At 34.9% G+C, this 11,806-nt stretch overlaps 1 protein-coding gene across 1 annotated transcript; it reads right to left on the minus strand.

Moving 5' to 3' along the window:
• Positions 1 to 5,106: 5,106 nt before the first annotated feature.
• Positions 5,107 to 8,969, minus strand: LOC149192692 (asparagine synthetase [glutamine-hydrolyzing] 2-like). The gene is made up of 14 exons (XM_089404665.1): positions 8,807 to 8,969; positions 8,462 to 8,600; positions 8,278 to 8,373; positions 7,973 to 8,114; positions 7,744 to 7,839; positions 7,534 to 7,631; positions 7,159 to 7,320; positions 6,817 to 6,897; positions 6,491 to 6,712; positions 6,269 to 6,403; positions 6,099 to 6,179; positions 5,912 to 5,998; positions 5,700 to 5,807; positions 5,107 to 5,604 (listed from the first exon to the last, which is right to left on the minus strand). The coding sequence occupies exons 1-14, from the start codon at positions 8,884 to 8,886 to the stop codon at positions 5,359 to 5,361; spliced, it is 1,773 nt and encodes a 590-aa protein (XP_089260791.1). The 5' UTR covers positions 8,887 to 8,969; the 3' UTR covers positions 5,107 to 5,358.
• Between the last annotated feature and the right edge of the window lie 2,837 nt (positions 8,970 to 11,806).

An 11,806-nucleotide genomic window follows, 5' to 3' on the forward strand; every position in this document is an offset into this window, starting at 1 on the left:
TGCCATCATTAATTGAATGTATTAAGAAATCATACATGCTAGAGCCAATTTTTTATGTGTTGGAAAAAACTGTTGACATGCGAAGGTTTATTCTAGGATCTCATGGTGAGGAGAAATTCATTGAACAACTTAATGACATTAGCTTCCAACATCAATTTCGTATCAAAAAATTTGATGGGAAAACACTAATATGGGGCAAGGAGTATTCAACTACTGCAGAATGGGCGTCGTCACCAGGTTTTGCATTTTTGAAGTTCATTCTAGATCATCCAATATTTGCATCAAATATATTGTTATTACAATCAGTTGCTGAAGTTCATAATGCACACATGCATAATAGAGATATAAATTATTTTGATTGTCTTGAAAAAGTTAAAAAAATTATTAGATATACATATGAGTACTTTGATATTACTGATTTAGTTCGGTGGGAGTCTTTTTTCAATAATCAAAGTGATATCATTTCAAGAACAACAAATGAAGATATACTTTTGAAAACTCCATTTATTTGGCCACAAAATGTGTCAAATGAACATGAGGAAAGAAACATTATTGAACAACAACAATCTCAAGGTATTATTAATTCTTCACATGTAGAGGAAAGAGAAATGTATATTGGTTCCAGAAGATCTCGTGCACAACGTGAATCCATGGAAGACCTTTACAGGGGTTCATTACAAGATATTAAGGAGGGTTGAATGATCACAATGCTAGCAGATGGAGATCCCAATGGCTATCCATTCTGGGTTGCTAAGGTTATAAAGGTCATTACAGAAAATGAAGATGTTGCAGGTGTTGAAGTACATTGGTATGCCACAAATACAAACCCATACAATGGTGTGTACAAACCAGAGATGGTAGTTAATAAAAAAATTGGCGGAAAGAGAAAAAGAAAGGGTACAAATATAAATCGTCGCCACACAAACCTCTTAAAATTAGAGGATGTTGACATACTTGTTTATGACTTCAATTTAACAAAGAGAGGAACTCTTCGCTTTAAGACGATAGAGATTTTGAAGAGGTTGTTACCAGAAGGAATAGTGTTGAGATGGGAGTCTGTTGAAACCAGTCGTAGATCTAGAAGAATTTTGAAACCTAAAATGGTGGGCATGCATGTGGACTCAGATGGGGCACTAGTTGATGAAAGAGAAGAATATGGAACATCTTCATCTGCATCCAATCATTCATCTGAAGATATGAATTCTGATGGCGTGCAAGAAAATATGAGTGATTTTGAATAATTGTCTAAGACAGTTTATATAACTGATGTTTGCAACGTACCTTGAAATAAAATTTTGATTTCCATATGGTGTTAAATGAAGTTATGAGTCATTTTTATATTTGTTGGATTATATGTTTTAATTGGGATCATTTTTATTGTTTAGAATATCTACAATACAACAATAACTTAGAGATACAATTTATGTTTCATTCAATCTACAAGTATTGACATTTTGATTAATTTAGTCATGCAATTGCTTCATAATGTCATGGTTTAAATGTGTTGAAAACTTAGAGTTTTTTAATTCTATGGTTGAAAATTTTCCAATTTTTTTTGTATCTTTAATGTTATGGTTGAAAACAATTAGAATTTTAGCAATCTTTAGTGTCATGTTATTATATGTTTAACAACATGGATGAAAACTAATGGAATTTTAATGTGTTTAGGATCTCATTATTTTACTTGTATCGTCATTACTAAAAAATGTTGAAATTATACCCAAAAAAGAAAAATGTTATTCTACCAAAAACATTAGTGTTTTTTTCCTAAAAAACAATTGTTTTTTGCTTAAAAAAAATCGGTTTTACTACCATCTTTTTAAAATGTTGAAAATTAACCCTAAAAAAAACAATGTTCGAGTATACACACTTTTCATTTTTAGCACTGTTTTTCATTTTTTTATGGGGTTTCTTGGCTAGAGTTCCCATTTTGAGTTTGTAGTCCCCGTTTCAAAGTTTACATTGTTCAAGTCCATCCTTGCCTTAAGTCCAAGTTAACTTCTTATTGATATTGTTGCAATCTCTCCTTTTTTCTTGACACTCAGCACTGCAACCCTTAACTAGGATTCTCAGCCTTCTTTTCTACAATTCTCGGCTTCTTGTAGTTGATTACACTTTTCCCATGTGTGGAAAAATTAGGGTAAATTTAGCCCTCCTCCTTTTCTTGGCTTGATATAGCTTGTTTGTGATTTCGACCCTCAAGAAAGATTCTTTCCTTGACTTGTTTCAGTTCCTTTGAGACAACTAAACTTTGAATTTTCTGCAGTGAGATAAACCCTAGTTCCCTCACGTGTGAACAATAAATGGCCCAAAAACAGATCCAAAATAATTCAGTCTTCTCTCCTTTTCTTTGATCTAAGAGACTTCTACTTCACACTTTTCTCATTGATACTCTTACTTGATCGAATGCCTCCTTAAGTGAGTCAGAGTTCTCCTTTTATAGGCTTCTTACACATGCAATTAGGCTGACATGTCCACTTGAGTAGGTCGAAAACTCATTTTGAAGGACGACTTGATAATATGATCTTTGACTTGGTATTGGAGGGTTAATGACTTGACTTTCACTGAAATAATTTTTCTTTTTACAATAAGTATCATGCCCAAGAAGGGTCTCTCATACATAACAAAGGCTCAATTGACTTTATGAATTAATGGCCAATCCTAAGAGCTCACAATAAGAGCTTGATCTATAAAAGTAAAATTCTTTGAGCATGAAACCCGTGTCTCAAGCATAACAAAAATAATTTTATTTTTCTTCTTTTCATTAATTACATAAAATCATGATAACATGTCATTATGAAGACCGAACCTAGTTATATATTTCAACAATGAACCCTTTGTGGGGTTACAATTTGTTGTAAGTGGCATGGTGACAAAGACTGCAAGACAAAAGATCTTTCTGTCGCTAAACAAGAGGGTTTCTTATTCATGCCATGACCTCAGATGGTGGTCTTCTCCTTATGTTGGCACGAGAGCAAGGCACGATCACATGGAGACTCAGTAGGCAAGGTTCCATGGTGAACCCAAAAAATCAATATAATGGTAAAGTGTTGTCTTGCATGAGGAGCCTCGACCCCAAGTGAGACCTAGGACAAATTCCACATGGTACAATGATGTGGATGGATTGTTGACGTGGAACGTGGATACGTGACATGTGGAAAGAAAAAAAGGCCTTTTGGAGGGCCATGTGGCCTGATTTCGGATGACACGTAGAACCCTCGAAGAGGGGAACGTGGCAAGTTGACATTATCATAATGTCAATAGGATGTTGTGGGACTAGTGACGTGGAGTATGGAACTGATGTGGCATGGGATTCCATGTGACAGGGTTTTATGGTGCCACATGTCATGTGTACCACATGGTACTGATGGGATAGCACATGTGACTAGAAGCTACGCCACTATGCTCGCAGGTTCTTGGAGGAGTATTATGTCTCAATTTTGGATTGAGGTGGGCTTGATGGAAGGCATGAGGTGGGAATATTCATGTCTCCTAGTGGGAAGACTTATTGTCACACCATGGAGGCCAAGGTTAAGTACACCATAAGGAATAGTTTGTGAGCATGGAGAGGTGTGAGATAGGAATTCATCCCCATCTCCTGATGAAGAAAATTTTGTTGTGCATGGATGCCTAGGAGGTGTAAACCCTTAGTAACTAGGCATGACACAAAAGCACAATGGCACAATGATGTGGCAAGTGTCACAGTGGACCCAAGTAATGTGGAGACTCCACATGGGTACCACATGGGTCAAAGTCTTGCTGACATGGCAAGGGGTTTATGGGACAAAACTTTAATTGGCCATAACTCTTAATCCAGGTGTCGAATTTCGACAAAATATATATCGCCAGAAATCTCTTGATGAGTTGAACACAATGGTATAACACAAAGTTAATTATTCTAGTTTTGGAAAATGAGGAAATTTTGTATCTCCATTTCCATAATAAGACCATGGAGGTTGGATTAGGAAAAAGTAACACCTCCCATTCAATTTGGAGAAGTATAAGGGGTGGGAGGGAGCGCTACAATTGATTTTCTATTTCAATCTACAGATTAGTCCTCTTTTGTCTACAAGGATTCATGAAAAGAGGAGCCATCTAATTCAAGCTAGTAAATAACTTGGTGACAACAAGATCCTAGTAGCTTAATCAATGTTTGAGTGAATGATCATTGCTATCAATGATTAAGTAAGTTTTCAATTTATACAATTTTCTTTTTCTTAGTTCAACATATTAAAATGTAAGAGATGAAATTGTAAGCATGCACATATAGTGCACAACACCTCACAAGTCTATGTACTCTAGTTGATAAATAGATGTTGAGACTTGCGTAAAAAAGTTGTTCAACACCTTCTCCACTTTCTCCATTTGGTTGCTCAAGATGTTTTTAATAACTTTGGAAATGTTCTTGAGTGATCATTGGTTAATGCATGAATGAATTATTGTTGGTTAATATATGGATTGAATCATTAGAAAAATATTATGATGAGAGTAAGGAAGATAGAAAGGAGGCTAAGCTCAACTTGGAAAACATAGAGCAAACTACTTAATTGATGAGACATGGTAATTTGTGGCATGATTTGAGGTGGCCTCATGTGATCTCGATTAAAACAAGATGGAAAAAAAATTAATAACTCAATACAAAAAATTATTTACAAAAATATTAGCATTTCAATAACACTCATTAATATATATATATTCTCTTTTATATTTAAATAATTATCCACTAATCAAATTAACTTTTTATTATTTAATTACATATTAATTTACTTTTTACTATTTAATTAGATATTAATTTCATACTTACCATTCTAAATTTTATTTTTATAAATAAAATCAAAATTACCATCCTCTAACACAAATACACATTTTCATTTTTATCGTTATTCCTATTTCATCTCTTCCCATGTATATGTGACTATGTAACTTTTTATTTGCTTCAGGGCCACCCCTTCTCACATTTTGATGCCCTTCATCAGACAACTGAGGTTTTTATTCAATCCCAAAAAGAGTTAATATTATCCAAATATTTTCTTTAGTTAAAACCAAAAGAACTTACAAAAATTTACAATATCATGATATTTATCCGACAAAACATTTAAACAACCATGAACGTAAAAACGTGATCACGCAATACATAAAAGCTAGCAAATGGAAAACGCGTATTCCAAACAGCCATTACATACAGGCATACAAGCCGTCACTTACTCGTAGTAAAATAGGACGGATGGTCAACAAACATTTCGTCGGCCCGCCCATTTGTGTGGATGGGTTAACTAGACAGACAGCTCAACCAGTGTAGTGATAAAGACAGCCAGACTCGTCAGCAATTCCCAGCGACAGCTTCTCTCCGTTAACAACCTAACAGTTGATAACGACTTGTGGAGCGCCGACAGTCTCCATTTTTGGCGATATTTTGCGCAACATGTCCACATCCCCATTCGCGGTGACGCTATTTTTAGATTCTTGGTATGCCGATGCATGGACGCCTAGAGCGGCCCTGCCAGAGGGATCCAGATTGTGAGCCCACTCAGCATCCCATTCCACGGCCTTTGCGGTGCTGCAAGCCACGCTCGGCCCGCCCGGAACCGTCAACCGTGCCGCGTTCTGCAAATTATAACATTCAATCCATAATCCAACCATAAGAATTTTAGGCTTACGTAAACAGCTAAGCTAGACACTCATTCCTCAATCCGGTTTACCTGAGGATAGAATCTTTCAAATATCATCCTGTAGTAGTACGCCTCCTTTGTAGTGGGAGTATTATGGGGGAATATATATTTGGCATTGCCCAGCATCGTATCTGTCACCTGCAGTACAGTACATCACCAGAACAAATAATTAGTCGACTTTGCTAATTTAATTTATTATGACATTAGAGCAAAACCAAAGAAAGCCAAGCCAGGTGACTGACATGCTCTGCCGCATGTGATTTTAAGCCGTCAATCCAACTGTACCCAACCCCATCGCTGAATTGCTCCTTCTGTCTGTACAGAATGTGCTGCAGTGCCACAACAAATTACCCACTAGTGTTAAAATTCAGACTCTTTACACGGGATGGAATTTAGAGCTCAGATCGGGAACGAGAGTTTTATCATAACCTTGGGAAGATAAGGATTCTTCTCGTCATCGAATGCCTTCCGCAAGACCCACTTCTCAATGCGCCCAATGTCAGGCTTCACCTGTTATGGATTATACAACTAAGCCAAATAAGTAAACAGTTCCACGTCATCAAAATCCCAGATTAGAGTGAGTTGATGAAGATGCTTACCATCTTCCACTCGGGATCAATGGCCATGGCAACGTTGATGAATTCCTTATCTAAAAATGGAACACGGGCCTCCACACCCCATGCAGATGTTGACTTATTAGCCCTCAAGCAATCATACATGTGAAGAGCCTTTATCTGCATCAAATCACACATTACATTTTATTAATCACTAGGTAATCTCTGAATCCCAATATATGATCTACAAGGCTTCTAGCTAGTCACCTTACGACATGTTTCCTGGTGGAATTCCTCTTTGTTAGGAGCTTTGTGAAAGTACAAGTAGCCCCCAAATATCTCGTCTGATCCTTCTCCAGACAGAACCATCTTCACTCCTAGCGACTTGATTTTCCGAGACATCAAGAACATGGGCGTGCTTGCTCTGATAGTTGTCACGTCGTATGTTTCAACGTGGTATATAACGTCCTCGATTGCATCTATACCATCCTGTTACAATCGCCTCAAACAGAGGCAAATGTTCAATACATTGAAACAAAAAACATGCCCCTGCTCTAAAATTTACATACATAGATGGGTGCCGAGACAAATACCTGCACTGTAAAATGGAATTCGTGATGAACGGTACCGAGATACTCTGCAACCTCTTTTGCAGCCTTTAGATCTGGCGATCCCTGCTCAGACACGAAAAAACGAATTATGTAAGAAGTCCGTTTCAACTATTTTAATGGTAATATTACTAACATTTGATGATTCATTTTCATGGAGTTTCGTTTTACTTTGATCTAGTAAAAGTATACACAAATATTTTTCAATAAATTTATACTGGACTAATCATCAATAAGCCTGCATCAACCTATCTACTTCAAATAGAACACACACATCTGTTTTCCAAACAATAGGTCACCCTGCAGTTATTAATCAAAAGAACATACCTGCAAACCAACGCAGAAAGAGTGTAGTTGCTCTCCCCACTGTTTTGCAGCCTTGGTAGCAGCCAAATGGCGAGCTGCAACTGCTGCAACTAAGGACGAGTCGAGCCCTCCTGATAACAGTACTCCAAATGGAACATCAGTCATCAGCCTTTTTATGACTGCCTGTATCATTCAAACAGATCATATCACACTTTCAGTACTTTACACAACCACGCCACGGGTAGAATCTGTTAAAATAGCTAATTAACTCTGAGAATAATCTAAAATTAGAGAGTCAGTTAACTGAGGTTGATTGAGTTGAGTTAAATCATAGTCTAATTTAATCCCGTTGGAAACGACAGGGGGAAGCAACTCAGGTATGGTAATGGACTATACTTTCTCAAATGCTCGTCTCAGAACCAAAGGGTCATATGGAGTGGACGGTATATGATTTTCTGAATACCAAGTTGGGTTGTACCATCTGCGCAGGCCTCCTGCAACAATCAATTCACAAAACAGACTTCAATTTTAGTGTAATCTGAATGACAAAGCTGAAATCTGAATGACAGAAGTCATATTATTACAGTATGATCAAATAACCTTTACCTTGTTTGCTGGAGTATATATGTCCCGGCGGAAACGACTCAAAACGTTCACAATCAACATGCAAAGCTTTCATCTCAGACGCAAACCAAACAGATCCTGCAATCATATAAATGGCAGAGGCAAAGATAACAACAACTCGAATATTAAAGTAGATTTCATCGTATTTTGCCAGCTAAATGCTAAAGAATATCGCAATGATATATGAAAAGTGGTGTGTGCATGAACAAACCATCAAGCCCCCAGCCGATGTAGAGGGGAGTGATTCCAAAAGCATCTCGAGCAGCTATGAAACTCTGGTCACGTGTGTCAAGCAAAACGAAAGAGAACATTCCATCCAACATGTCCACAAACTCCTCACCATAGTCCTCGTACTTGCAGAGCACAGTCAGATCAACAATTCAGAATCTTACTCTTAAAATGCCAAAGGACATTAAACCCGAAAATCGTTATGGCGATTTACGAGCACAAAATTGAAGGAGGGGCCAACAATTGAGAAAAATGGCAGGAATGCAAAGTACAATGCTGGGTACTCACGAGATGAGCTACAATTTCACAATCACTACCAGTGTGAAACTTGTGAGAGTTGAGCTGTTCCCTCAGTTTCTCGTGGTTATATATTTCTCCGTTCACCTGCAATGCCAGAACCTCAACTCAATAATTGAGCAACTATTTGCAATTTATGAATGAAACCAAATTTGGGAGGACGGAATGGGCTTACAGTAACAACTATTTGTCTATCTTCATTGTACAAGGGTTGATCCCCAGAGGCAGGATCTACAATGGCCAACCTCTGGTGAGCAAGAAAGGAATTCCCGCTCTGATACAGCCCGCTCCAATCAGGGCCTCTATGTCGTAGCCTGCCCATGAAAGCAACACAGACAAAGTCAGAGAAAAACAAATATTCGATCCGATGGCTACAACGAAAAAGAGATGGTTATCCTTTTCTGTTTTTTCTACTGCAACAAATCTGCCTATCTTTTTTCATGTTATCTTGCTTTTTAATATTTATACGATTAGTTACATGAGATTTCTATATTGGATTACTTATGTTATATTGACATACCTTCGCGAGAGCTCCAGAACCCGTGCGCGCTTGGCCTGCGATGCGTCCAAGCAACCGAACACAGCTAGAATTCCGCACATGGTGACTGACTGAAAATACCAAAACCGATAATTCTGTAAGGATCTTTCGGATATTTCTAACTCTGGTGAAGTATGGAGGAGGATGCAGTGGATTAAATAGGCTTTGCGATGTTCGCGGAGGATGGGGATTTGTAGGAGGTGGGAGGGAGCGAATGGATAAAGTTGACAGGTGTACTGGATGTGGCGAATGGATAAAGTCGAGAGGTATGGACCGGGTCCATGATGACGGTCGCCACGTTATCGAATCTAATAGGCGTATAATTAAAGTTACTGGTACCGATATGAGGAGTTAGTCAGAGACGCTACTCCTATGAGAGTTACGTTCCGTCTTAGTTGTCACAAATTTCTGGTCACCATGATGGTGACAGAAGGGTGGAGCAAATAGTAACCTGTTTATTTAGACCGTAGTTTTTCCGGTGCCTTTTTGTGCCAATAAAATTTCGTCTTGTGTTGTACATTAATTAGTGATGGTTTAGGTTCGCTGCGATGAAGTTTAAAGAGTTGGCGCTTTCTGCTTTTGTGTACGTCTGGATTTTTCTTTCTTTTATTTTTCAAGAAGTTGTAAATTTATTGGCACCTTTCGCCTGTAATAAATTATCGGTATGTTTGGCTGATTTGCAAAGGACAAGTTTATTGAAGCAGAGTAATTGCAAAAATATTTTAATAAATTTGGTAGAATTTGTGTTTAAATTATATTGTTGAAAGTAGCAATAGATTCAGCATCATCAAATTTTTTTTGAAAGTGGCAATGAATTCAGCACCATCAAAAATTTTTGGAATATCCAAAATTTTGAAATTTAACATCTTTAATCTGGATTTACAAAAACCCCTACAAAAGTTTATCAAAATATTACCCATATTTTCATAATTTTCAGAAAAAAAAAAAAATTGGTTAGACTATGACATTTAGACATAGATATAAACCCTTACTTCAATATCTTTATTATAATTAAAATAATAATAATAATAATTTTAATATATTATTATTCATCATATTTAAATAATAATAAAAAAAATTAATATATTATTAATTTATTATAATAAAAAATTTAATATATTATTACTTTATTATAATCAAAATAATAATAATTTAAAAACAGTCTTTTCAATTTTAATATTATGATTGTAAAATTTATTTATTTTATATTTTACAAATATGAATCATTGTATTTTAATTAATAATGAAAAGATTATATGCTTTTCTCAAACAATGTCTTATTTTTATATGTAAAGTTTGCAAATCAAACTTTATAAAATAATAAATTTTTATTTATATCACATCTATATAGGTTTTAAGCTACTCAGTAATACTATTATATTATTATTTAAAAAAATGCATTACTTAATATAAAATAAAACGCTTAGCCGATCAAAATAATTTTAAACTTAATTTTTAAAAAATCTAAAATACCATATATCTTGTATACTTCATCAAAACTGTTCTTTTACCCTCCCAAAATAATTTAACAAAACTAAATTGGAGAAAAAATTAATAAAAACCTATTATATACATATCCCATTAACTTGACAAAATAATTAAACAAAACCCATTGACTTAACAAAATGACCCATTAACTTAATAAGACAATATAACATAAATAAATTTGGGAAAAACTTAATTCGATTGAGCACTTCTACGATATTAATTAATGAGAATTTTTATTTTTTCATTGTCCAAGTCCCACATGGAAAGGAACCTTACTTAAAAAGTCAGCTTAAAGTTATTTTATTAATACTTTTTTTTTTTTAATTTTCCTCCCAAAACGTCATGCATGCCATAGTAGGATGTTTCTTTTTAAGATTTTTCTATATTCATAGAATAATAAAATGAATAACGTTCCCCTTTAATCCTACTTGATTAGGATGGGTACGGAAAAGTGGTTACAATATGTACATTTTCTCTTAGAGTGCTTCTCAATAAACATCAGTGATCACTCGCTACCAATTGTGTTCATGCGTAGGCTCTTCAGAGCAAAAGCTTGACCTAGAATAACCCTTAATTTCGATTTCAAGCAACGTTCTTAATATCCATTTCAATGCAAATTAAAAATTTAAAATCATAAGTTATATGTTCAATGTATATGTGTCTGATACGTCAATATATTCAATGTATATGTGTCTAATAAATCAATTTTACATAGGCATAAGTATTATGGAGACACATTAATTTAAAGTTATTTATATAATTCTATTTTGAAACGGATATTATAGAATTTTTTAAATGGCGTGATTTCTCAATTTAAAATAATTTTGATAAATGATTAATTTATATATATATATATATATATATATATATATATATATATTATTAATTTATATATATGCTTATAAGTAACGAATTGTTGTGATAATTGTTTTAATAAAGTAATACTAGTTATGGTGGATATGAGGGCATTTATGGTTTTTGTTGAAGTGTTTGTAACTCTTTTTTTGGATTACTACTAATGACTTATTTATGAATATAAAAGTGATGTTATTTTGGTGTTTGTTGGTTTAGGTTTAAAATATTGGTTTGGGTTGAATATGAAGGGTTATGTTATTGGTAGTTTTTTTTCATAATAACGTTTTATTATTGATGCTTTTAAAGTAACGATTGTTATTGTAGGGTAGCTTAATTGAGGCTTTCCATTCCCTACACAATATTTTACAAAAAAAACTTGGTAGCAAGGGTTAGTAATATTGGAAAATGTAGTTTGCCAATTGTAATTTGTGTGAAGGTAGCTGGTGATCGGTCTTGGATTGTTTCATGATTTCTATGGATTCACACTTTTGTCTAACTACCTATATATCTATGGTCCTGGATTGTTTCATGATTTCTATGGATTCACATTTTTGTCTAACTATCTATATATCTATGATCTAGATCATGAAATGAAGTTAAGGTTAGTAATGTGACCCTCTTATCTTAAGGTGACTATTC

This window comes from Pinus tabuliformis, chromosome 2_2, assembly GCF_031772625.1.
Source record: "Pinus tabuliformis cultivar Carrire ecotype Pingquan chromosome 2_2, CPIR1, whole genome shotgun sequence".
Classification (NCBI taxonomy): domain Eukaryota; kingdom Viridiplantae; phylum Streptophyta; class Pinopsida; order Pinales; family Pinaceae; genus Pinus; species Pinus tabuliformis.